Raw genomic sequence first — 27,164 nt, forward strand, 5'->3', positions numbered from 1 at the left:
AACGCTGCATCCTACAGCTCCCACAAGCCAACCTTTCATTAGACGCTCCATCCCTGAAAAACACCCTCATCTTGAAAGCTCCACACCCATAGTCTCTAACACAGGGTTTCCTTTAAAAACTGTAGTCCCCAAGCACACGCTGAGAGAACTTAAGTAACACTTCCTACACATTGTCATCTGTCGCATGCTCACAGGATGCAGACAAGGTTGTGGTGACATTACAGACTCATTGCAGCATTTTCGCACTTTGCTCTTCACCTGTACGTGTGCCGCTCTGACCTAGATTAACGTGGTTGGGATTATCCCGCCATCAGCAGTCTGAGCTTGAATGCTCTGTATAGGAATCAATACGCTGCTGCAATGAGATAGCCAAAAAAAGAGGCTTAGTGACTCCACTTAATCCAGGTTTTATTCCAAGCTGCAGTACAAAAAGCAGTCTTAGCGCTCAGATGCCGCAGAGAAACGCAGCCTAGCGCTGATTGGTGCCCCTCAGCTTTACTGAATACTTTTTTTAGTTTGGGGAAGGAGTGAGAAGAAACACCAACATGTTCCTGTTTAGAATCTGAGCGAGATGCCGTGTTTAAATGTGGCTCAAAACCCAGAGACGTCTGCGCTGCTTTTTCAGCATCAAAGAGCTCATCACAGTAATTAGTGAGACAACAGCAGCTCCGTTGTTTTTTTTTGTTGTTGTTTTTTTTGACGGCTTCGTCATATGAACTAATTGAGAAGAGTGTGTTTGCGTGTGTGTGTGTGTGTGTGTCAGGAGGGTGTCCTCAGTGTCGCTGCAGGGTTCCTGCTGCGATGCAGTTAGTTACGCAGGGAATCACAATAAGGGAGTGAAGAGACACTTGTTAGCACCGTAGAGAGAGAGCGAGCCAGGGATGAATAGTATGGAGAGAAAAATTACAGGGAAATTATTCACAGTGGCACAACTTGAAAACACAACAACGTTCATTTTCAGCAGAAAATGCAGATGCACACACATTGAGGACCGACACAAACACACACAACGAAAGGAGGTCCAAAAGTGAAGGTTACTTTTAGTATGATTGCTGGTTTGAGAAGAACATTACTCAAGTAAAATTCAGTGTAACTTACATAAAACAGCACTTAGACACTGAGATGGTAACAAACAGAAATTATAGAGTTTTCTCCTTCTTCCAATATTGTCACAACCCCAAATTACTACGTTAAAACCCGGTGCTTCGCCGTCAGCTCCCAGGCATGGGCTGGTCCTTTCTTAATCATACCAACAAAGCTGCAGTATCATTTTTTGGAGGTATTGCATAGTAGAACTGAGTTTTGCAGTAAATAACAGTTTTGATTGTACAGTACTCACCCATCTGAGGACTAAAATTATTATCAAATAAATGGAGGGATTGAAACTTTCTTCGGAAACAGCATCTGGAGTGACAGATGCTTTGCCACACATGCAGGCCAATTTAAGAGTGTCGAAGCCATTTATACATACTGATAGTGATGCAAGGATGCTTTAAAATAACCTGTTCAGTTCAGTCCAATCTATTTACTCGTCATGTGTCATGCTGGGCTTCGCAGGGGTGTTTATTCCCACTTAATCTCTCCTTTTCCTTTTTATTCTGTACTTGGGAGCAGAGGCCTATTTTTGAGGTGGAAGCGGTGCCATGTTTTGTATATTAGGAACGAATAAATGTGCACATCAGGCTGGAAACACGGCAGCATTAACAGTTGCATTGCATGTGACCCAAGAAGAAGTGTAAATGTTCTGTGATCGACTGATTCGTCAGTGGAAAACAATAAAAAACATCGACCACAGACAGCTCTGTGTGTGTGTGTGTGTGTGTGTGTGTGTGTGTGTCACCTCTGTCTGTGACTCTGCTGCTGCGTGTGTCTAATAATGTGAAAGGAATGACACACAGGGCGATGAGCTAATTCTGGATCAGTCAGGTGGGCTCTGTCTTCTTTTTCTCTCTCACACATAAACACACACACGCACACACACACTGACCTGACAGTTAAGAATTTGCTTTTGTCATTCAGGGTCAGTCGGCTAGTCAGAGGTCATAATGAGCTGAGAGCTGAAGCATGAGGAAGCTAAAAAGGAAGTGATCCCACCCCCACATGCCGCTAATGTCCTCACCTTTCCTCTCCCCGAGCCCTCGCCTCTTTATTTTTTCATGAGCTTGTCTATTTTTATGCTTCTTATTAACGAATCCGTCCAGCCGTCTGTTCGCCTGCATCTTCACCCTCCAGATTGCAGCCTCTCGCTCAAGTATCTTCAATCTGAAACACAGCCGTTTTCCTTCCTGTAATCCAGGATTCAGTGATTTGAGGATCGCTCGCCCTGAGCTAACTTTGTTGTCCCGAGCAAAACTGGGTCGTAAGAGCTAAATTTATTGAATGCAGCTGTGGGGAAAGAGCACAAATAAGATGGAGATGCTTTGACTGTGAGCCAAGGCTGTGGCAGATATATTTCCTGGTGTCTTAATGTTGTGTTGTGTTCCTAAGTGCTTTACTTGGACACTGTGTATTCTGTCCGGAGGCTGAACTCTAATGGTAAATAGGTCCACACCTGTCTGGTTTTTATTAGCTTAGCTTGTTGCATAACCCCATAACTGTCGATCTATGTTTATCTATCCCCCACCACTCCCTTTTTATCTCTTTACCTCTCTTAAACCCTTCCTGCTGCATTAAGCACAGCGTAAGCTGAATGTTAAGACTTCCTCCGGATGCTTGCAGGAAATAATCTTTCTTTGTTATTTCTCCTTTTTTTTGCTCAGGTATGACTTCATCGAGATCCGCGACGGGACTTCGGACACGGCTGACGTTCTGGGTCGACACTGCAGCAACATCGCCCCAGCGCCCATCATCTCATCTGGACCCTCCCTCCAGATCCGATTCGTCTCAGACTACGCCCATCAGGGGGCGGGCTTCTCCCTGCGCTACGAGATCTTCAAAACAGGTGAGGAACTGGACCAGAAACTGGCCGTTTAGGGTAGAAACATTGGATTTGATTGGTTAGTTTGATCTATGTTCTTCATGCTAATTGGGTATGATCATGCATGTGATCAGATTGCATTTTCTGTATATTAACAGTTTAAGTTATCTAAATATTAAGTTACACAGAAATGCATATATTAGATATCCATCAGTGAACAGAGTGTATAGACGTTTCTGATCTTCTTACACTAACATGCTCCAGCTACTCATTTGCCGACTGTGTACGTTGCCACTGTGGTTCAGGGTCTGCAGCTCATTGCATGTAATTTATCTCAGTGTCTAAAAGTGTTGAGAAACCTTTGTGGGAAATTTGAGTTTCAGAAAACGTTTCCTCACTCTGAACCAAACACAAGTCTCCGCTCCACATTAATACTTAAGCTAACGATTTTGTCTCCATGCCACTTCTTTGCCCCGTGCTAATGGCCCGAAACCTGTGATCATTCACCCCAGCACACTCTCACAACAATTAACATCAGCAGAGGCAGCCGGCCATGTAAACAAAAGTTAGAGAGGAGAGAGAAAAAAACTACTAAACTACTTTCAAGCCGCCTGAAAGCATGCGAGGAATGCTTGCTTAATTGGCGCAGGATCCGCTTCCTCAGGGGGGGATGAGGAGGGCTCGGTGTGGGAGGTGGTGGTGGGATGATGGAGAGAGCTCCAAGGCAACTTGGAGCTGGACTTAAGGTTAAAGGTTTATGGGTAGAGGCGGAGGCGAGGAGATTGATGGGGATGAGTGTGTGCCGAAATGGAATTTTCTCGAGGTCGTCGAGGTGCATGGGGTAAAGTGCGCGTTGCAGGTGAGGTTGTGATGGAAGCTGTATTTGTTGCGGTGGCGGTGGCGAGGTGCGTGCGTTTAGTAGATGGAGAGGTGGCCTCGAGGGAGCTAAAAGATTTATGTTCGAGTTACGAGCCGATTGCAGCATTTGTAGCTTCGATTCAGATGTTTAGGTCTCAAAATGTACAATGAGTCAGGGTTTATGGAGCAGGAGAAATGAGCATCAAACGGAACGAATGCATTGTGTCATCATCCACTAGCTTTACAAAGTACTTCTGGTTTTGTGTCAAATGAATGTGACCCATATTTGACATTCAGCTCAGTTACCAGGGCCATCAGCTCGAACCCCGACAATGTAATAGCATAGATTGCATCTGTCTCTCACACACACACACACACACACACACACTGGATGGATTGAAGGCTGGTGGATGGGGGATGCGGTTGCCATGGCTTTAACAAGATCCTGGTATAAATTCAGGGGTTATAAGAGATTGTGTCACTGTGAGAGCACATGTAGGTGTCTGCTCGCTGCATGTGTGGGTGGTTCCACTCAGCTTGTTGTGTGAGATTCTGTCTGTCTGTATGTATGTGGAGGCGGAATGACAGATGCACGTGTGTGTGTGTGTGTGTGTGTGTGTGTGTGTGTGTGTGTTTGCGAGAGAGAGAGAGAGAGGTAGAGAGAGAGAGACAGACAAATGGAGACAGACACAGTGGGAAAATGATTGGGGTGAAGGGAGACAGGCCGACAAAAGAGCAGTGAGTCAGAGAGTGAAAATGTATTCAGGATGCGTGATTGAGGCCATGTGTTAATTACGGCGTTTCCAGCGCCTGCACGCTCTCTCATCATAGCTGTTTGTCTTACCGTGGCAGGCCTGTGCCACGGGTTTCCACTAAACACAGCTTGCAACTTCTGATGGGAACACAGAGATCCTGGCTGAGATGTGTTTATTTACCAGAGTGGAAGTAATTGCACTATTACTTCTACCCCCATTAATGGATTCTAGTTGCTTTTTTGTGTACTTATAAGCAGCTTTGGAAGACTTTAATTGTGCAAAAAGAAAAAAAAAAAGTGCTTTTCTACTTTTAAAGTTAGAATCCAAGCTGTAAGAGTGTGAGGGCAATCCTGGATATTTTTGGTCCAGTGTGTGTACAGTGTGTGGGTTTGTGTTTATGGGTGCGTATGTGTTTTTAACGGGTGTGTCCTTGCAGAGATAGAAATCTCAGCACACAGCTAGGAGACTGTGTGTGTGTGTGTGTGTGTGTGTGTGTGTGTGTGTGTGTGTGTGTGTGTGTGTGTGTGTGTGTGTGTGCTCAGCTTCCTTCCCATCTTAAACAGACAGTGCAGCTCAGAGTTCAGGCTGACCCCACCACATTGTGTCTACAAGTCAGACAGTGTGTGTCTGGCTGTGTGTGTGTGTGTGTGTGTGTGTGTGTGTGTGTGTGTGTGTGTGTGTGTGTGTGAGAGAGAGATAGCGAGAGGCATATCTTGGCCTGTTTTCCATAGTATGAACTAATGATACCACGGCTTGTTTTTGTTTTGTTCATTCAAACCTATTACATAAGCGATGACTGTAACAACTCTAGGGGATTTGGAGTTGGACAAGCAATCTGTTTGTGTCAACGTGTGTGTTTGTGTCAGTGTGTGTGTGTGTGTGTGTGTGTGTGTGTGTGCGTAATGGGGTACAGTGCAGTGAAAGCTAATTATTTCCAGGACGGAGGAGCAGGAGTAGACCTTTGACTCTACATCCATCCCGATACCCCTCCACCCTTCTGTGCGCCTCCTGAGGGGAGCCTGGGTGATCATTTGCCCTAAAACAACATCCCTCCACCTACCCACCCAACCCCCCCCCACCACCACCCTCATACACACGTATGCCTTAATCCCTCTGTACAGTGAAAGTGCACCACTCCCCTCCTCCCCATTATTGTTGTGGCCTACTTCGCTCCTACTCATGCGTGGTTAACCCTTTATTCAGCCCAGACTACCCCCCCACACACACACCCCAACCCCCACGCCCCGATGCATCCCTCATACACTTTCACTTGCGTCACGTTCCACTGATGCTGTTACCACGGCTACAGGGGGAAGACTTGCCAGCGAAGCCCCCTTTTTCCCAGTTCCCCAAAGCCCACCACTAGCGCGGCGAGGGCAGATAACGTCGCAGCCAATCCCGAGTTAAGACAAGGCAGAGAGCGCCCCAGGGCGTTAGGTCCCCTCCGTGACCGCTGTCGTGGCATCTGTGGGGTCACGGCGAGAGCGCAGCCTACGGCAGGACCCCCCACCCAAGTGCCAGTCACAACATTGGCCCCGTGCGTGTTTCTGATGCTATCGTGTTGATTGGATGCCGACCCTCGAGTTAGTGACGGCTGTTACTACATGGCTGATTGCCACGTGGGGTTTATTCCTGAAACACCTCGATCCACCCCAACGCTGAAATTACACACAAGTAACTAACAGGCAATGATAAATTTAATTCATTAATAGGCTGCATGAGTGCAAAGAGTGTTTTAAAGTGATCAGTGAGGACGATAGCGCGTCCCAAAATGAAATAATACAGCATGATCAGCAACTGCATGAATAGTCGAGAGCTGCACTTTGATCGCAAGCAGCAGGAGGCTTTTTGCTTTTTTTGTGGTCAAGATTACACAAATACATTGATAGCGTTCCATTCCACAACACTTAACAGAGGCATCAGCTCGATACGTGACTTAGAAGGAGCATTCCTCTCTATATAAAGCTGCCCGGACTGATGCCGAGTGTCTCTCCGGGTCTGCTAAAGTGTCGAGCTGTGGCACGCCAAGAATGTTGTTTTTCTTTTCTCGGGTCTCCTTCTTGTTCGCGATGTTGTTGCTGTTGTTGTTATTGTGGGTTTTTGCACCCAAACCCCCCCTGTGAAACACGCCCCTTTCCGCCACACACTCACGCACGCACAGCCACACATCTCCTCAGACGCCTCGGGAGAGATTTTCTTCAATGAAATCCTGCACCGAGCTCAAGCGGGGGTTACATGAGAGATCTGCGTGTGTCTGCGTATAAGGAGTAGATGTGTGCCAGGCAGAGACAGGCAGGTAGAGAGCGGAGGGCGAGGCGGTTTGATGTGCGGCAGACGCTCGCAAAACGCAGGGGTGAGCCCTCAGCAAGAGTTGCGTGCCGAGGACGGGAGGAGCAAGACGACGCCAGACGAGACAGAGAGTTAAAAGAGTGAATGAGCACAGACTCTGCATGTCGCTGCTGAGAAGACAGGAACGAAGGACAGGATGAGAGAGGAAGAGAGGAGGAGGAGGAGGAGGAGGAGGAGGAGGAGGGGGTTGCCCTGACACAACATGTGGAGCTGCTACTACATCAGGCACTCATGTGCAAGAGTCGAGTGGTTTCTACCCAGCAACTCACCCTCTCGCCCCCCCCACCCCACCCCTTCCTCACACATACACACTCACACTATGACCTCCCCCTCTTTGCCAGCAAACAGCTCTAGCCAAATGGCAGCTCATGGTGCGATGCAAGCACCAACTGAGGGCCTGCGTACGGCAAGAATGTGTGAGCGTGTGCACGCGTCATGTGTGTAAGACATGAGCTGAGGGGTGACGGAGGGAGGTAGGTAGGGAGGGGAACTTGTTTTTGGCGTGTTCATATAGTGTGAACTAATGAGTACAAACGAAAAAGAGAAGGTACTCATGCATACGCAAACGCTGCTAAGGGTGCACGGGCAAATATATGAACACATGCATGCACGCAGCGTTGGCACGTGGCAGCGCCGAGCGTTTGAAGCGACTGTTTCGTGCACACCAAGTGTAAAACACACAGTCTAAACACGGAGTGGTGTGTTTGGAGGCGATGGAGTCAAGCTGTGCTCAGATTGAAGCTTTTCGGCAGTAGGACTCCAGACTGCTGCACTGTGACCCAGTAAGAAACAAGGCCAGTGTGTTACTGGGTCTCACACACACTGTGAAGCTGTCACACACACCTTCAGACGCAGACACGCTCACGGGAGGCTCATACGGAGAGACAAACATGCCAGCAGCGAAAGATACACATGCGAGGAGCTTAATAAAAGTGCACAAAAGAGACATACCCATGCAAAGACACACTCACAGGGCATATGGCTCATGCATACTGCATAGTTCATTCACTGTTTAATTGTAAGCACATTACAGTCCCATGCATCTAACTGCTTTAATGGATTCATGGTGTTCGTGTTTACTCCAATTTATTCAGTTCATTCATACACACAACTCTAGACGTGCACACACACACGCTAAACACAGACAGGTGAGTGGAAAGGGAGATAGCGCTGGTAGCTTGCTGTAAATTACTGTCATATTTCAACATGCCTAGCTCTGTGTGTGTGTTAGTGTGTGTGTGAGTGTGTGTGTAGGCAGTCAGGCTCCTATCATGGAGCCAGATGATACATAAGTGTTTTGATGTTGCAGTGCGCGTGGGAGTCGACACACAAGGTTGAGTGCTGCTTTTAACATGTGGGGGCAAAATTCGTGCGTTTTTGTCAACATTTTCAGCGCAGCATGCGCGCACGCATGCAAAATAGATTGATTGACAGTCAGGTACATGCGTGACTCAGGGAGCGAGAAAATGTAAGATAATTGGGATCAGAATAGAAGAAAAAAGCTGCGAGAGAGCAGGAAAAACAAAGCGAGAGAGGCATAGAAGTGTTATGTCTCCTGAGTTTTTTTCCTCCTCTCTGAGCTGATTGGGGTCAGTTCTCTGCCATTAACCAAGTGTAGACAGGGGAGGGCTGGAGCAGCCAGTCGACCTCTATGCTTTTATAGGGCTGCCTGATAATAAGGCCTGGTGCCTTGGAGGAATGCTGCAGAAGGAATGTGCTGTTAACATGTCTGTGCTCCTAAACGCTGCTTTTATGAATATGTATCCGGTTATCAAACCAACCTGGCAGATCTCTGACACAGTGCAGTGCCACTGGATGCAGCTCCGCGTTCCCAGGTCTGCAATCCACCAGAAGCTTCTCCCCCGAGTCTCTTCAACCTGACCTCCCTATCTGCTTTCCAGCACACTCAATCATGGGAAAATAACACAAAAACAGACTTGTGTCCTTATGCTAGTTATATGCTCGCCAGTTGTGAGTGTCTTGGCAAAGGAAAAAATGTAAATGTGTTAGCCTTGCGCAAGCAATTTCAACTGGAGAGAGTAAAAACAAATGTTCACTGCAAACGCTCTTGTAAATAGCCACAAGAGGAGCAGTGAATTAAGTGCCATCAGTTGGTTTAGAAGGGTCACAACCACAAGCATTTCTGACATGTTCAGTTAAACAAAGATCTAATGAAAATCCTGCAGTCTGTTGGCAACATTATCCCATGAAGATATTTCTCCTTCTGGCGAACGTAAAAATAGATATAGACACAGAGAGACGTGCAACTAAACAGACCCGACTGTTTATAGCAGCCTTATAAAGATACTCATAAGATAGTCACATTGTGGGGACTCTCCTTCCTTATGGGGACAGTCCACATAACATAAATCATTGAGGCAGGTAGTGGTTATGGCTAGTCTTCAGGAAACGAATGTAAGTCTATGTAATGTCCCCTAAAGTGATGGAAACACCAGTGTGTGTGTGTGTGTGTGTGTGTGTGTGTGTGTGTGTGTGTGTGTGTGTACATGTGTGTGTGTGCTGGACCATCAGCTTTTTCTGCCATCCTCATTGATGTGCCGGTCCACAAACACTCGGCCGTGACTCAGGCTCCCCAGTGAGTCGCGGAGCAGTGGCTGATGGGTAGATGATCTGAGCCACACAGCTGCCGCCGCTCAAGGTGAGCCGCCCAGGGCGCATAAATCTGCATGGCTAATGAGGAGCCGCCGCAAAGGGCCCACTTAGAACCATTACACAACGTTTGTGGTGTGTGTGAGTGTGTGAGTGTGTATGTGTATATGTGTGTGTGTGTGTGTGTGCGTGTGTGAGAGAGAGAGCAAAAAAGAATGAGAAGGGAAGAGAGAGTGTTAGAGAATATTTGTTTTGAATGTAGAAAATAGAGGAGGGGTCAGTCTGCTCCCCTCTTTGGCCCCTCATAAGTGAGAATCATTGAATATGGCATATTACACCGCCTCAAACATGCGAGGATGGATTCTTTTAAGGTCACAATAAAGCCATCAAACATAATATTTCTCCTCTTCTGAAAGTCAGATTGATTTGTGTTCGCATATTTGTCAGCGTTTTATGGTTTTCGACACGGATGTGATTGAAAATGTTGGTGCTTTGTGTCAAAAGCGTTGGCACCGGGTTGACACGCGGCGATAGAATGGACGTGACTGACAAGCAGAGACGTTCCCCTGCTCATGGCGCCCGCTGCAGCGTTAGACACGCCCACTTGAGCACTTGCTGGCTGTGTATTTTCTCCTTCATCGGTAATCATAAACTGTGTGTGTTTGTGTGTCTCGCCGCCGCAGCTACTGTATATTCCAGCTCGCTGTCAGTGATGAACGACTCTCTGAAACACCCTCTGCAAGTCAGATGAGATATCCCCGCGTGATCGATTGCTTACGCCAGTATCTTCTTCTAATATGACCGATTGCTTATTCCATTCTGAATATCCTCGTATCCTTGCATCCGCACAGGGTCAGAATTCTGCTTCCGCAATTTCACCAGCCCCTCCGGCATGATCGAGTCCCCGGGGTTCCCGGATAAATACCCCCATAATCTGGAGTGCTCCTACATGATCATCGCCCCGCCCCACATGGACATCACCCTCACGTTCCTGACCTTCGACCTCGAGAACGATCCCCTGCTGGTGGGGGAGGGCGACTGCAAGTACGACTGGCTGGACGTGTGGGACGGCCTGCCGCAAGGTGAGGGTACACACACACACATATGAATGACACGCACGCTCACGCTGAAATGACTCAACGCAAGCACATCCATATTGCATAGAATCCTGACACGCTCTCTCATCCAGGTGCATGGAGACACACATGCTTAGAAAATCAATGGTTCTGGGGATAACGCACACACATGCGTTGCCTCTGCGACCACGTCTCAGAAGTCACACAGACTCATGCAATCCCTCGCATTCTCACACAGAAATTTACATACCAGGCTTCAATTTCCTGAGCAGCCATCACTCTCTTTGATGTAAGCAGCCTTGCCTTGCATTCCTTCACATTACATAGAGGAAACATTATTTCACACGGGGAGCTGTAAGTGCCTCAACACCCCTAAGGAGCAGCCCTTTCCCATGCCCCTCTTCCCTCTCTATAATAACACCCTTCATCACCCCTTCCTATACTCCCTGTCCTCCCTCCTTATCACCTAGCGCTTCCTTCCTCCCCCGGGCGAGTGAGAGTGACGGCCACGATGAATATCTATTTACATCCAATAGGAGGTGCCGAGCGTTGCGAAAGTGGCCTTTCAACCAAGATCAGGAAGTGGGGAGGAAAAAACATTTAAGGATGTTATCAAGGGCTTTGATAGTGACCGCCATAGGGTGATGTTAGTTGCCGCAGTGCCGATGAAAACCACATTATTAGCGGTGAGAGGTTCACTTCCCACCTCTCTCTTGCTGACTTTCATTTCGCGTCTCTCGCTTTCCCCCTTTTTTTAAAAATATGAAGCTGAGAACTGAGGATTTGCTCTAATTATTCTATTTTCAGTTGCTAAAAAGGGATCCAAGTGGATTTGAAATTCCAATTATAGCCTTGAATTTGGGAGCTTTGATAGCTGAAAACAATTTATACCATTTAAAGTTGAGAATTAGGAGGAAATTAAAGTGTAACCCAGTTCCAGTGAGCCGAGTCCTCGGGCATGAAAGAGGGATGGGAGACAAGGCGGAGGGGTGAAGAATTTGGTGTCTGGTGAGGGAGCTACTCTTGAGACTATTGTAATCCTCGCTGGTGTGTGTGTGTATGTGTGTCTGTGTGTGTGTGTCTGCGTGTCTGCAGCTGATCACAGTGCAGCTTGCATTAAGGCAGGGATTCCAATCCCCCTGCTGGGCCCTGGCTGAGACACACATGGCAGATGGAGGGATGGACAGGAGAGAAAAGGGAGAGAGAGGAATGGTGGGAGGAAGAAAAATGGGAGGAGGCATGCTGCGACTCATTAGACAACACTTACTGAAGCAGCGTGGCCACTGGAAACCTGTCTTAGCGGCGCTCAGTTCCTATTTTTATTTAGAATGGAAAGTTCCCGAAGATGCTGCAAGACAAAATATTTCACATTTCTGCTTGCAGCATCATACAGCAGAAGCAGTTAATGCAACCAGATACTGCATTAAAAACACTTTTATTGCTGCGTCACCCTGAAATCCGTTAAAGAATGAAGCTGTTTAAAACGCAGCAAACATGCATGTTTACGTCAGTTTGATTTCTGTGTCTGCAGTGGCTCCTTTGATTGGTCGGTACTGCGGGACAAAGATCCCTCCAGAGATCCAGTCGTCCTCCGGCCTGCTGTCCCTCTCCTTCCACACCGACATGGCCGTGGCCAAAGACGGCTTCTCCGCCCGATACAACATGACGCACAAAGAAGTCAGCGACTGTGAGTGCGAGATAACTTTAAGCGAGTGTGTGCTTGTGCGTGCTAGCGCTCTCTGCATAGGTTTGTTTACCTGTCTTTATTCCCACCTCTATTCTCTCTCCTTTCAACAGTTTCTCCTCAGTCATCTCTGCTGACACTCATCTTTCTTTCTTCATCTTTCACTCCTCTTACCCTCTCGATCTTTTCTGCTTTTCCTCCTTTAATGCTATTTCAATCTTGAGGCCCTCTCAGCTTATTTTGCTCTCTCCTAAGAGAGCATGATTTCTCAGAAGCAGCCTCGTACTATTTTCTTTTAGAATATAAATTAACTTCACCTCAATTTACCTCTGCTCACCTGTTGGGCTGCTTTCTGTCTCCCTTTGCCCTTTCTTTGTCTGCAGTTACCTTTCCGTCTTTGGCTTCAAGCTCTATAATGTGCCGCTTAGATCTTCCCTTTCAGGCTTTTTAATACATTTTCTTGCGTCTGTCATCCATTCTATTAAACTCTCCTTTCTTTCTCTATTCCTCCTTTCTTTCTTCCAGCTCTTTTTTCCACTTCAACCTTAAAGCCATATCAACACATACACAAATAACCCTCCTCTCCTTCTCCCATCAGCGTTCCACTGCAGCATGGCGCTCGGGATGGAGTCAGGGAAGATCAGCGACGATCAGATCGCCGCCTCCACAACCTTCTACGACAACCGCTGGCTGCCACGCCAGGCCCGCCTCAACAACGATGACAACGCCTGGACGCCTTCAGAGGACAGCAACAAGGAGTATATACAGGTCAGGCTTAAGTTCCTTTCGTGTGAACACAGCTGAAGTGTATTTTTGTGCTGCACTTTCTGTGCTGACCTTTAAATAGAGTAGTTTTGATTGCTGCGTGACTCAGGAATCAACAGAAAATGGGCAATTTAAAGACAATGTTTTTTTCAGCGTACATTAATTTAAAAAGTCCCGGGAAAATGACAAGTCAGATATGAAAATCATAATGTTTCCAGCTGTGAGGACCACACAGAGAGAAATCTGAATCAGCATCGCACTCACTTGCTGAGGACAAGAAATGTGGACAATTTGTCACAGTGATATTAGTATAGGAGACGATTCCGGCGCCTACAGGATCTCATACACGGTGAGGACGTACAGCAGGACACACACGCTGGAAGGAAATGGAGGAACTGTGAACCGATGATAAGGAAGTGCTTCTGCGCTCTCAATCTTTCCTGTCTCGAACGTACACGGGCCCACACGTATGCATGCATGTATAGACACACGTGCGCGAGCGCTCGAGGAGAACGGCGAGAAACCTGTGATTGATGAAGGTGCTCTTCAGGAATGCATCCGAACACCACGCCATTGATCCCTGCCTCCAGCCTCCTTCCCCTTACACACTCACACACGACAATGCAAAGACACACACACACAGCACCTAAGCTCCCACAGCAGTTAGGCCACAGTCGGTGTCCATCCCCTGCTGTCTGTGTGACAGATAGACACAGCAGCTGCTCTGTCACAGTTGTCCACATCAGGGCTGACCACCATAAATCCCTACAGCAGCACACATATTAATCTATTCTGCTCTTTTCTAATCTGTTCTGATCAGTTATTAGATATTGCCTTTGCACTCCTTCCTCCAGGTTGACCTCCACTTCCTGAAAGTTTTGACAGGCATCGCTACACAGGGCGCCATTTCCAAGGAGACGCAAAAATCCTACTACGTCACCACCTTCAAACTGGAGGTCAGCACCAACGGGGAGGACTGGATGGTCTACCGCCATGGCAAGAATCACAAGGTAGGCTTGGAAACTGATCCCTGTTAGCGGGAGGTTGCAGAAAGAAAGGCCGCCTTTCTTTAACCTCTATACTACCGCCACGGTACACTCTCATGTGTGCCCATTATCAATGGATGCAACATTCCTGAAGGAGCCGTTCCCCTTCCAGGACTGTTTACGAACCCGAGCCGTGACCCCAGTCATGAGGTGGAGAAGGAGGGAATGGGTGGGTGGAAGAGATAGGGACAGAGAGAGAGAGGAGGGGAAGCTGACAAACAAGAACAATGGAGTCCTCTATGTGCCCTTATCTGGGCTCGCTATTCATCATCTCTCTCAACACACACACATAAACACACACCTGGGGGCTGTTAAACCGCTGGAGTCATACCAGGTGTGACCGGAGCAAGTTTGTGTTGAAGTGGTTCATAGCAACATTATGTCCTGAGATGGTTTGGTGTTCGGTGCTTGTGCATGAACACATTTACAGTGTTGTTATTGTCGTAGTTCGACCTACGGTGAGCCCGTCTCCAGGGGAATTGAACTGTCCCTCATATCTGGGTTAAGGTCACTGTGGATTTCAAGCAGAAAAATAGAGAGTGGTAAGGGTGGAGTTAGGGGGGGCGGCGTGTGGAGGGTTAATCCACACACTTATCCACATGGACTGGGGCCCCCCTTCTGTGTGTGCCAGTGATTGGTTTGGGTGGGGCCAGTGGGGGGTATTTGATGTGCAGATTATTGAGCGAAATGTGGATTTGACTTAAAAAGTCAACATCTGTGCAATTTATTTGAACCCCCCAGATGCTCCCCACTCCTTACACACACACACACACACAAAATCCACAAACCCCCCCTTTAAATAACCTCTGGCTGATCTCTCTGTCTGGAGATCTGTGCGTGTGTGCGCATATGTATATGATGTGTGCCTGTCTGTCTGTGCCATGTAATCGGAGTCCACTAATCTGTATGCGCAAAAAAAAAAAAAAACGTTTCAGACACTGTCAGACATGGACTCAGACAGATGCATCAACACGCATTTGGGAGAGATATTCATTGTACTACGAGTGGTTGCTTAGAAATTGGTTATGTTTTCAGCTTTTACAATGCACAAAGTCCAGCGGGAAGATCAGTAAAGGATTCATGTTATAGGATGACTTCTGAAGGAAATCAAGGCTGGGGTGTTGCAGTGGAAGCCATGCAGTGCTCTACCCTTTGATGGCTAACACATATCCACTCAGTATTACCTGAAGCCACCCAGAGAGTTTGTGAATATTCCTCAAATCAAAGGAAAGGGAACAAAGGAAATCAAGGCTTCCACTAATGGAACATTACATTATCTACATAAAATGTAGATATGATCAAGTATCCCATCTGTTTTTGATGATCATAAAGAAAAGATGACAACATTTACTCCATGTGTGATAGCGCTATCGAATTATGCTTCAAATCCTCGAGGATTTATTGTGCATTCACGTTCTCTGATGTGTGATGTAGAGCAAAGAGATCTGAGATAACGCTGGATGAAACTTTCTCTTTGTATTTTGACCACAGTCAGTGACAGATGGATGGGATTCAGGAATAACGCTTTTGACAAATCGCGCACCGAAAGCACAAATCGCAGCCGTGATTTCAGCCTGGCCTGACTTTATAATGCTGAAACTGAAGACTTCGCTCTGCTCTTGTCAGTCAGGTTCTCCTCTGGTCCCTTTGGGCTGCAGTTGAATCTTCCGTGACTGCTAATCCACCAGTCATGTCTTACAAACTCCCAGTTAGCCCATCCTAAGCCCCCCAAAGAGCCCTTAAGTGGTTGAAGCTCAAGTCTCGTCAGGGGGTTCTGTAATGACTGGGATTTGGTTCTTTTAATTGTCATTTAACAGTGAGCTTGAAGCTAATGTGGCTTTGGAAGGAGTGTGTGTGTCTAGTGCACAAGATGTGTGTGTTTTGGAAGGTTGAGCCATGAGTGTGTCTGTGCATCAGATATGAATCACCCATGAATAAAAGGATCGGCTTGGCAGTTTTTTACCTCACTGTGTTTGTTATTGGGAGAGAGCTCGTTGCCATTTATTGTCAAGATTTGTGTCCTTGTTTGCTGTGTTAACAAAGACCGAAGGATTTAATGCCAATAAAGATTATTTGACAGAAAGATAGGCCGAGGCAGAGCGAGGGAGAAGCTGAAAAAGGAAAGGCATTGTGGGAAACAACGCTTTTTTTTTTGTGCTGTAGGAAGAGAAAAACACCAGCGCTGCAGATTGCAATCACCTCGGTCACACCAGCAAACAAGCTTTGCGCATGTGTGTGTGCGCGCGTGCGTGTGTGTGATTTTTGTTTCAACTCTTTTTTTCTGCATGCCAACACATTTTCAGTTTGACACCCATGTGACTTGTTAATTCTAAATCACACTACTCACATATGCACCTCATTACTTGATGAGACGCTAGCACACTTAGGAATTGCATATCTCACACACACACACACACACTCGCACGAAGATGCAAACACACAATTATTTTTTCGTAGTGTTAACATAGACACACACATGCACCCAAGCAAATTAACATTAAAGACACACACTGTCATCCGTCTGTGAGGAAAATCCCATCAGTCCCAGTGCTTACCAAGCGCTGTAATACTGAAAAGCATTGTGAGGCTGTGCTAAATCTGCCCAACACACACACACACACACACACACACACACACACAAAGTAACCTGGGAGAGAAACAAAAACAGCCCACACAGCATTTCAGTCTGCTCCTCAATCACACTGTGTCTCGCACAAAAACACCGCACACACCCTTTGTTTTTCCCCATACAGATTCTTCAAGCTAATGCTTAAACACAGCTCTGCACGTGCTCACAAAGGTAAAGATTAACACACATGCAGACGGACACAACTGCTAACACTGGTACAAAGTGAGAGACTTAGACACAAGGAGGTGTAAGACAGTTTCTAAGGATCACTGCTTCAACCTCAGCGCACACACACACACACACACCACGAGCCCCTCTCAGAGCCAGTGGAGGAGAGCGGCCAGCTGGAACCAGTTCCTACTGTCAACATCTTCATAGCGAGAACAAGGGAGGGAGAGGACGTCTGGAGCAAAGACGGGTTCTGGTTAATAGCTGGAAAGAGAGAGAGAGAGAGAGAGAGAGAGAGAGAGAAAGACAGAGGGAATAACTAGAGCAAGAAGACGGGGATGGCGAGTGTAATGGACAGAGAAAGAGACCGGGATCGAGGGGATGAAAACACAGCCGGGAAACGAATAATGTCTTGCGCAGAGCTCGCCACATCTCCCTGTGGTGCCATCAGCTTGAAGGAAAACACTGGCAAAGGAAGGAGACATGTGCCAGAATCACAGAACGGAGAGAGAGAAAGAGAAAGAGAGAGAGGTGGTGGATGAATCAAGCTATGATGTATACATCCATCCACGCCTCATTTTCCAGAGAACAGATGTTCTTCAGCATTAACAAGACGCAGTGAAATGTAGAGTGTTTAGGAAGCTGGTCCCGAGCTTCAGAGACGCTGTTTACTATAACTCACACCTTTCACTGTGACCTCGTTCTCCGGAGAGGTCATCAATAGTTAAATACCCATGGTGCCTGTGTCCCGCCAATGTCCACACAGCCTGACCGTCGCACGCTGCCGTGTGTGCGTGTGTGTGCGTGCGTGCATGCGAGGGAGCGGGGGGCTTCAGACTACGGGCATTGCTTCGTTATCTTTTCATGACTCTCCACACCAGGAGACACAACATGACAGCTTTAATTATTCAGTCCACCTCGCCTGCGCGCCACGTTCAGGGCGGGGCTCACAAAGACAGCAAAAAAACATTGCAGTCGTCGGGCAGATTACAGAAGAGGCCCACGCTGGCAGCCCCTCCACGATACCAACATTTCCACTCGTGGCGGGGGGACATTCCAAGCCAGTCAACAAGTAACCACGTTATCAACAAGCTGGTCAATGACCAACCATCTGCTTCCTAAAGCTATTGACCTTTAACCTTGGAAGTAACGGGTCAGGGGTCAAATGAGTGACCTTCCAGGTGCCCTGACAATAGATGGGAGGAAGTGGAGCTGACTGACAACTCATTGTCTCTCCTGTCCTGAGTTTGCTGCCTCACATCCAGAAGAAGAGCGGAAAGAGCCTCTGGAGAGCGGAGTCTTATTGAGCAAATTGTTCTTTCTGTGTCAGTAATGTCGGCCATATTCTCTGCTTTTATCCGAAGATGAAAACAAAAAAAAAAAAAAAGGCAGCTGGCAGCGCTGTAATGCACCAGCTAATGGCCTTTTAGTCATGGCAGACATCTCGTGCAATTGGAACAATACGTTTCTGGGAAGTTGCAGTGGACAAATATTTTTACGGACATTTCTCGATTTTCCACTTTTGTACTGAGCTGTTTATGGACATAATCACTTTTTCACCGCATAATTGATCGTTATCACAATGTTTTTATTTCTTGAGAGAACAGAGAGTCAAGTCAAAGGACGTTGGACGTGATATTCGCCATTAAATTTAGCTGTTTTGCCTTATTATAGGATGCTTCCTGTCTCAGGGATGAATCTGTCCGTTGTTCTTTCCTTCCTACTCGCCACCGTTCCCTCGCTCCTCTTCCACATTCCTCATTCAGTTATATCTCCTGCCCTCCATTCAACCTCTTCTTTTTTTCCTCCTCCTGTCTCTCATTCCCGCCTCCACCTCCATCTTCATCTGTTTTTAACTATTCTTCTGAGGACTCTTCCTCCCCGCAGTCATTTTTCTGTTTTTCCTGTCTTCCCTCCCCGCTGCTCTTTGTCTCACAGACAGAATATCTGGGAGCGGTGAAGACGGGTCGGTTGTATGTGAGGCAAACCCTCTTTGTGTGAGCATGCGTGGGTGTTTACATAACCCCCATAAGAGCCCACATCCACTGTTTGGCCTCTTAGGTAAACATAACGGCTGTCTATCCTCAATCCAGCAGCAGATACAGCACAGATAGACCCGCTTATCTGTTCAAACACTCACGCTGCTTTGTATTACTAGTGTCAGCTCTACTTGATTAAATCAGGCCATGCCCAAAATCAAATAAAACCCCTCGAGTAGGATTTTGAAGTCATATCACTCATATTCCCACTGGTTATGGAATTTCTGGAATATCATATCACTTTTGGAGGCATGCGCCAGACGGGGAATTTTACAAATGGGTCACTTTCCACCAATGTGGCAGAGTAATATTTTTAAACTCTAATTGAAACCAGGCTGTTTATCACTTCCAATGAAAAACAGCATTATCAAAACAAGAGGGAATAAATTTTTTTTAGGCTGTGCGGAGGTTTGATCATCCCATGCATGGATTAGAGTAAAAGAGAAACCATGTAAGGGCCTTTTTGAGAAACGGTGTCTTTAATCTTTAATTCCTCTGCTTGTCGCTGTTGTCTTTCCATCTTTCCGTTGTGTTTGGTGGCTGTGATGTTCGTCAGCGTGGTTATGCTAATATCAGTCGACAGCCGGCCCGGTCAACCGCAGACAGATAGACTGAATGACACTTAACAGTCACTCAGTCAGTTAAAAGACACTTCCTCTGCTTATCTGAGAGTGTCGGTGTGTGTGTGTGTGTGTTTCCTGTGGTTTCCTGTGTGCGGCTTCAGTTTGTAGCCGCCAACAAGAGGAAGAAAGGCGATAGGGGTTAGAGAAGAAGCGTGCAGAGATATCAGCTGTGCGGTTTTAAAGGAGAAACGTAAGGAGAAAACGTCCAGAGGGATGTGGTGACGACAGACAGGGAGTGGAGGGAAGAGGTGGTGGAGGAGGAGGAGTAATTAGAAACAAGGAGTTATGGTTATGAGAAGACTCGTCTGCCACAAAAAGGAAGACTCATGTCTGTCATTGAACGTCCCCATCCAACGCCCTTGAGCATCACAGGACCCAAAACAGGAAGCAACATGACCACCCTGGTTCCAGGTCCCCTCCGACCCCTGCTGCCCCTCCCTGCTGCTTCAGAGCGAATGGAAGGAAGGGAGTGTTCGAGGAGAAGAAGGGAGTGTTGACGCTTTTGGTGGGAAGGCCTCAGGAAGTTCATTTCACTCACATCCTGCCCACCTGGGCGGGCTTCCTACGTCTGACGGCCAGTCGCGTTCAGTCAGGTCACGTCTCCCACAGCGTCCCACGGCCACCAGCATAGCGGTGCGTGGAAGCTGGTGGATGAGTAAGCAGAGTGTGTGCGTGTGTGTGTGTGTGTGTGTGTGTGTGTGAGCAGAGAAAGAGAGAGAAACCCTCATCCATTGCCGGGCTTTCCCAGCCTCCCAGCACCGAACCTTTGACCCCAAAACACATCGACAGCTGGGATGGTGACATTGGATCCGTGTTTGGGTTGTCTCTGCTTTGTCCGGCCTGCCACTGTGTGTGTGTGTAGCCAAGCGAAACTGTGCACTGTGGGTGGGTGTAGGGTGTGTGTGTGTGTGTGTGTGTGTGTGTGTGTGTGTGTGTGTGTGTGTGTGTGTGTGTGAGAAAGAGAGAGAGATAAGATGAAGAGCACATTTCCTGTCTGACAGTAACAAACCTGTTTGTCCCCTGTTTGTCTTTGTTTTCCCAGATTTTCCACGCCAACACAGACCCAGCTGAGGTGGTCCTGAACCGGGTCCCGCAGCCAGTTTTGGCCCGGTTTGTTCGGATCAGACCGCAGACCTGGAGGAACGGCATCGCCCTGCGTTTTGAGCTCTACGGATGCCAGATTACAGGTGTGTGTGTGTGTGTGTGTGTGTGTGTGTGTGTGTCACGAGGTGAGATTTTTCTGACCTTTTTCCTTAAAGAAAATTGACTTTGTGCTGCACTTTCACACTGTTTGACTGGACAGAAAAACAGTTTTCCGCTGCACCTTTGGGCTCTCGTTCAAAGGTAATTCGAGAGAGGCGATGAGGGAGAGAAAAAGGTTATTCAATCCCTCCTTTGTCCGGCAATGCTGTGGTCTGTTTTTATCACTAGCTATCATTTAAAAAAAAGATAAACTTTAAAGACATTGAGCTGTAAAAACCGTGGGAACACACACATTCATTGCCACACACTCACCCGCATATATATTTGTATTTAGGCTCTCTCCCACACTCCCCCTGCTATGTTTTAAACATAGGAAGCCTCGGGCTAATTAAAGGAAACTTTTACTCTACTCCTTCCAGTGTCATTTCCCTCTCTCGACGCTCTCGCTCTTCTTCTCCGCGCTCGCTTTCTGTCTCCAATTCCCCCAGCGCTGCCTCATTTCCCTCTCATGGTTTTAGATACTTTTCTGATGTGCCCTCTTTGCTCTGTGAGCTCCACTATATCGAGAAATGGGTACAGATCAATCATTCATGGCTCCCTGTTCACTCTTACATCAGAAACTGTGATTCGCCTCGGCTTCAACAGCTGCTATTGAAATAACTATTAGCTGTTACAGTACAGGTACATCCGCACACACAGTCGGTTTCTAAATATAGCAGATGACCTCAAAAGCAGGCAAACCCTTTGAAAGGTACACAGACACCACACACACACACACACACACACACACACACACACACACAGATACGCTTCCTGTGCCTTTATTCATTATTTACATCTCCTGCTTTTGCAGTGACATAACAGCATGAAACTTTGATCTGTGTTCTCTTAAACCGTCAGCACAACTAACATCTTCTCCCCATCTCCCTTCCTCCTGCCCTTTCTCTCTTCCTCCCTGTCTCCCTCTCCTCCTCTTCATCAAGCTCTCTCTGCCTCCCACCACCCTCCACGCTCATCCGCCACCCCCAGTCTCTCCCTCCATCCTTCCCTCTCCCACTGTTTGTCTCGGTAGGAGACTCATCTCATCTCCACGTCTCGCTCCCCTCCCTGTTTCCCCAAGCCGTCATCGTCAGCTCCCAATCTCTGTCTGTTGCTTTTTTCCTCCACTCCTTCCGCTCTCTACTTCTCTGCCTCCAGACTCCTTGTATTATACCTTTCTTATCCTCTTAATCCTCATTCCTTCCTCTCACACACTCCCTCTGCAAGTTACTTTGAATGCTACTCGCTCATCCATATCTGAATGAGTTTTATTTCCGAGTGCTTTTACGTGTACGGGGAACTTTCTCTCAGCCAGTGGATGCACGTAAAATGTGTGCAGCACAGTGAAGAGACAAGCTATTGTGTGGAATATAAAGATGTATTATAGTGAAAATAACATTGAATGCAGAGCAGGGAAGTGTGTCCATTCCAAAGGAAACTTAACGTGTGCTTTTGTCTCAATAATGGCAGTATAACTGCGTATTGAACGTGGATAGTGCTCCCTTCCCTCCTCAGTCTCTCACCTCGCCCTCTCCTGTTTGCTCCAGTCTAAACTCTTAATGCTTAGTGGCCAGTAGTGCAGACGTGTGGTGAAGCTTAACAGCTCCCAGGTGAGACTGTGTGTAACAGCATGAGTGTGTGTTCAGTCATCGCTGAGACTTCTCCATCGACCCTCCCCGAGGTGCAGGTTAAACTTATCTCTGCCCTCTCTGCTTTCCACTCCAGATGCCCCGTGTTCAGACCTGCAGGGCCTGCTGTCCGGCCTGCTCCCTGATGCCCAGATCTCAGCCTCCTCCAGCAGGGACATGGTGTGGAGCCCTGGGACCGCCCGCCTGGTGGCCAGTCGCTCCGGCTGGTTCCCCGCGCCTGCACAGCCCCTGGCTGGAGAGGAATGGCTTCAGGTACGGGAATATTTGAATTGCTTTTATTGTGCATTTTGACTGTATATTTCCATACAAGCATCAACAATGAAATATGATGTTAATGCTTGTCTGCTATAATGGCGTACTTTAGCAAAACGAGCTACAACAAGAAGCACAGCTCCAGTAAAACAAAACCATGTGCTGTTTTTTTGGTAAACTACATTAATCACCGTGCATTTATCTAAATGTTGTCTCTACAGGTGGACCTAGGTGTGCCTAAGACCGTGCGCGGAGTGATCACCCAGGGAGCGCGGGGAGGGGACGCAGGGAGCGGGGCGACCACAGATAACCGGGCATTTGTCAGGAAGTACAAAGTGGCACACAGCCTGAATGCAAAAGAGTGGAATTTCATCATGGACAGCAAGACTAGCCTGCCCAAGGTGGGTGAGGGAGGAGGGTAGAAGGGAAAATTCACTGACAACACAGGTTCACTCACCCTATGCAGGCAAACCATCGAGGTGACATTGTATTTGTGTATTTTGGATAGATTTTTGAGGGGAACACACACTACGACACCCCAGAGCTGCGTCATTTCGAGGAGACAGTGGCCCAGTACATCAGGCTCTATCCAGAGAGGTGGTCTCCCGCAGGGATCGGAATGAGAGTGGAGATACTTGGCTGTGACCTTCCAGGTAGGACGTTCTGCTGTTGCTTATATGACAGGGAATCGTTTTATATATGATAATTTGCTGCCCGCACCATTCCAGGCTGAATTATCTGCCCCGCACTGCAGTGAACTCCAGCCATCTAACCAGAACTGAATGGACCTTGAGGAAGGTGGCTCACCAGAAAAGTGAGGCTCACATTAGATATGCATGAGAGTCATTAGAGTCTGCCAGAGGTGAAAAGAGACACCCAGAGTTGGCCCAGAAAGGGAAAGTGATAGCACAGTGAAAGCCCGACCCTCAAAGGTTGTGATTTTGATTCGTTCTTGAGATTTTGTCACCTGGAAAATACAAGTTATGCTCTCTGTGAGCTTCGACAACAAGTGTTAGCCTCAGCGGGCAGTGGACAGGGTTTGGGTTAAAAGAATGCGTCCCCAGAGGGAGAAGGAGAGAGCATTGGTTTGTTCATTTTCCAGCATGGTCTGTTATCCAGATGTAGTGCTGGAGAAACACACACATTCACCAGCGCTCGCACACATGTGGACTCTCGCTGTTTACCACTCCCTCTGTGCCTGAACAGGATGGCTGGGCTCTATAGCACAACATGCTCAGCACTTACATACGAGCGCAGATCCACACACTTGCACACACACACACACACACACACACATAAAACAAACCACAGGAAGGGAGACACATACATGTATAATCTCCAGCTAACATTCACACACCCACACACACCAGTGTAAATACAAGGTGATTCCTGTGTGTCTGCATGCGTGCTTGTGTGCTTGTGTAAGTGCTGATGAAGTGCACTTCGCTCTAGCTGAAATATTAAGAAGAGCACATCGTCATTAACGCTTTCGCCACTTGTCTGGGTAGAGCAATGCACATTGAAAGACATGCAGAGGTAAACCTGCCTTTACAACATCAGTTCTGTGTTTGTTAAGCCACAAAAGATGTCAAATGTTTTGGGTTTAGAGTCAGAATTTGGTATAAAAGGGAAGTGATGGAGCAACAAACCCTGTCGGGGAATAGAATACTGCAGTCCATGAGAGCTTGACTTCTGCTGCTCTAAACATCTGGTATCTGGTCACTTTTTCCTCCCAGAGAATATTTCCAGTACCACACAGGAAACGATGTGCTCTGCATTTACTGTTTGATTGACAAGTGACCTGTGAGAAGGGAACAGGACGACAATGGAGAGTAACCCCAGAGATGGAGACAAAAGAAGAACCTCAGAGTCAGGGATGAACACTTTTTCTACATTTTTAATCGTTATCAGATGGAGCGAAAGACAGAGAACTGCCGTTGAGGGTGACACATTGTTCACAGGCAGCCAAAACTCAGCAGGAATAGTGGACTACTGCTGACATCCTGTAAATCATTCACTTCCCCTTACGCTCGAGCTGCTCACTTGTTTCTGCTCTGTCTTCAGTTAAGGCCTCTTTTGAATTTCTTTTCATTTACGTGAGTCACGCTGAAGAAATGGATGTCATTTTCCTCCAAAATCTCGCCTTGTGCAGTTTGAACATAGCAGAAACTACCACAGTGAGGCAGAATAAAGTGTCTCACCCCATTCCTACACATGGTTGCAGTTCTTTTTTTCTCCAGCCCTGAGGCCCAATGCGTGGGTCCACAAATGTTTTTGTTCTCTTGTCGTTACCATGCCTCCTCTCCTTTCCTCTCCTCCCCTCCTCCTCGGTTACTCATCGCTCGCACCTCTTTTCCATGCTCACTGCTGTTGGTCCTGACTCCTTCTGTTTCTCCCTTGACGCACAGCTGTCTCGCGCACACACACACACACACACAGTTTTTTTTCCTAGTATACGTGCTTGAAAAATGAAAAATTTATGAGCTGAGGAAGGAAATTTTCGAGACTGATCTGTTTAAAGAAAGAGGCAAAATGTCATCTATTCCCTTTTCCAGGAAGGATAATTTTAGTTTTAGGAGCACTATGCTGTAGCGCTCACACATGCACATACACATCTGCAATGTAAACCTCAGACGTGTCAGCTCCACACTGGCTTCCTGGTTCCTTCAGAATCTCACTAACTATGCCAGAACTCATTATAAAATGACAGATTTTAAACACAGTTTGGTCCTGTGCTTATTTTGGCTGTTCATTGAAGCTCTTTAAGTCACTGTCTTCACAGCGTCCCAGCATCCTTCAGGAAAGCTTCTGTGAGTGTGTGCGTGTGTGTGTCTGTGGATGAACCTTGATCTGAGAACTTAACCCCACCCAACAGAATATCAAACAATAGCTACTTGTCTTACCCATCATGCCCCTTTTGGGGTGTATGTGTGTGAATGTGCGTGCACGGGCAACCATTCTTCAGTGTGTGTGTGTGTGTGTGCGTGCGTGCATAGGACTGCCAAGCAGAGATTTACAGAAAGGCTTTCTACATAATTGAAGATTTTTTTTCTCTTCTCTGACATATTGCTGAGTCAGCTGTCTTTGGGAGTGAGCAATGTGTTTTATGCAGAGGGGGCTGGCCTTCGCCACACTGTGTGTGTGTGTGTGTGTGTGTGTGTGTGTGTGTGTTTTTGGTGTCTGTGCGTTGAGAAAAACAAGCACGCAAAAGCATTTATATGTGTGTCTATGTGTATTTCTGCGAGCATGTGTATGCATGCGCAGCTGCGGCGTGTATCTGTGTGCGTGAGTGTGCATCTCCATTATCTATGCCAGCAGTTCCCCTGGGTCCGGTTCTAAGTGTTGGTGTCTCATCCCGTGCATGATGATGACTTGCATCATCACCTGCAGCAGTAGACACATTATGTAAGACAACAGTTTGCTGCAGAGAGACTTTTCCTGCATCACAAGGCCCTCTGCTGCGCATGTACAGTAGGCCTGCCTGTACACATGCGTGCCTGCTCGCGCTGCTCGTCCTCGCACACGTCAAGGACAGGGCTCGGGGCAAGGTAGGCAGGTCACATACGTTCACACACATTCTCTCGCTCTGTTCCACGTAAACATACACACACCCACACAAATGCGAGTCGGTCCCATTCCCATTGCCCCCGACACTCCTGTCACACCCCAGAAAGGTCAGCACATTTACACTGTGACAAGGCCTGACCTTTTGAAAGCATAGGGTGCTCAGGAGCTGGGTAGAATCTTAATGGACTCGTGTTTATGTGTATTTAGCTGTATCCACACATGGGAGAGCATGTGTGCTCGCGTCCAAGTAATGTGTAGGCATTTGGTTTATTTTAACACCTGGTCTCAGGACTTAACTGATGGACTCAAAGGTTGGACTGGAATACAAAGACAACCTCAAAGGGAAGAGCAAGCCGAAGAGACAGAATACAGAGGAGAAGGGAAACAAGAGACGGTCTTGCGTTTGAAACTGGGGAGGAAGAGTTTAAGGAAGAAGGTTGCTTTCCTTGTCTTGCCTTCCCGGTGGGCCGGCAGCGATAAGAGTCTCATTAGGTAGTTAATGACAGGCATAAAGGACATGACATTAACGCTGGGTTAATGTCAGAAGCCGTCACCAGCTGCGACCAGCCCTTTCATGTCTGCCATTTCTCCAGCTGGGGCGCCATTGCACTCATTTCCACAGGAAGTTCCTTTAAGCGGATCAATTGTGTATCATGCTGCGTTTGATGCCCTTAGTGCTTTTCATAGTCTTTAAATGACAACAGTTGTCATGCAGAAAGACCAGTAGGAGGCTCCAGCCTTGCTGCTAACAGGCATTGAGCAGTAAAGTGTGGCGATGACTTTTTTAAAGAGATGTTCACATGCTTGTTGTGCTCTGTCTCACATGAGATCACCAGGCATCCAAGCCTCAGAGCTGTTTGGATAGGCTGAAATGAGACGTGTCAGGGAAAGCTAAATGAAATATAAGGTGCTTAAGAACTCACTTACCCATTTCG

At 47.3% G+C, this 27,164-nt stretch overlaps 1 protein-coding gene across 2 annotated transcripts in view; it reads left to right on the forward strand.

The window, feature by feature from the left end:
• Positions 1–27,164, forward strand: part of nrp2a (neuropilin 2a) — a 59,436-nt gene that overhangs the window by 16,467 nt on the left and 15,805 nt on the right. For both annotated transcript variants that reach the window (XM_076723229.1, XM_076723230.1), the window contains exons 3-11: positions 2,760–2,941; positions 10,341–10,571; positions 12,097–12,252; positions 12,848–13,017; positions 13,869–14,024; positions 20,562–20,706; positions 22,487–22,662; positions 22,884–23,063; positions 23,171–23,315. In XM_076723229.1, coding sequence (XP_076579344.1) covers positions 2,760–2,941; positions 10,341–10,571; positions 12,097–12,252; positions 12,848–13,017; positions 13,869–14,024; positions 20,562–20,706; positions 22,487–22,662; positions 22,884–23,063; positions 23,171–23,315 — 1,541 coding nt within the window. The remainder of the gene's footprint in view (positions 1–2,759; positions 2,942–10,340; positions 10,572–12,096; positions 12,253–12,847; positions 13,018–13,868; positions 14,025–20,561; positions 20,707–22,486; positions 22,663–22,883; positions 23,064–23,170; positions 23,316–27,164) is intronic.

The sequence above is a fragment of the Chaetodon auriga genome, chromosome 23 (genome assembly GCF_051107435.1).
Source record: "Chaetodon auriga isolate fChaAug3 chromosome 23, fChaAug3.hap1, whole genome shotgun sequence".
NCBI lineage: Eukaryota > Metazoa > Chordata > Actinopteri > Chaetodontiformes > Chaetodontidae > Chaetodon > Chaetodon auriga.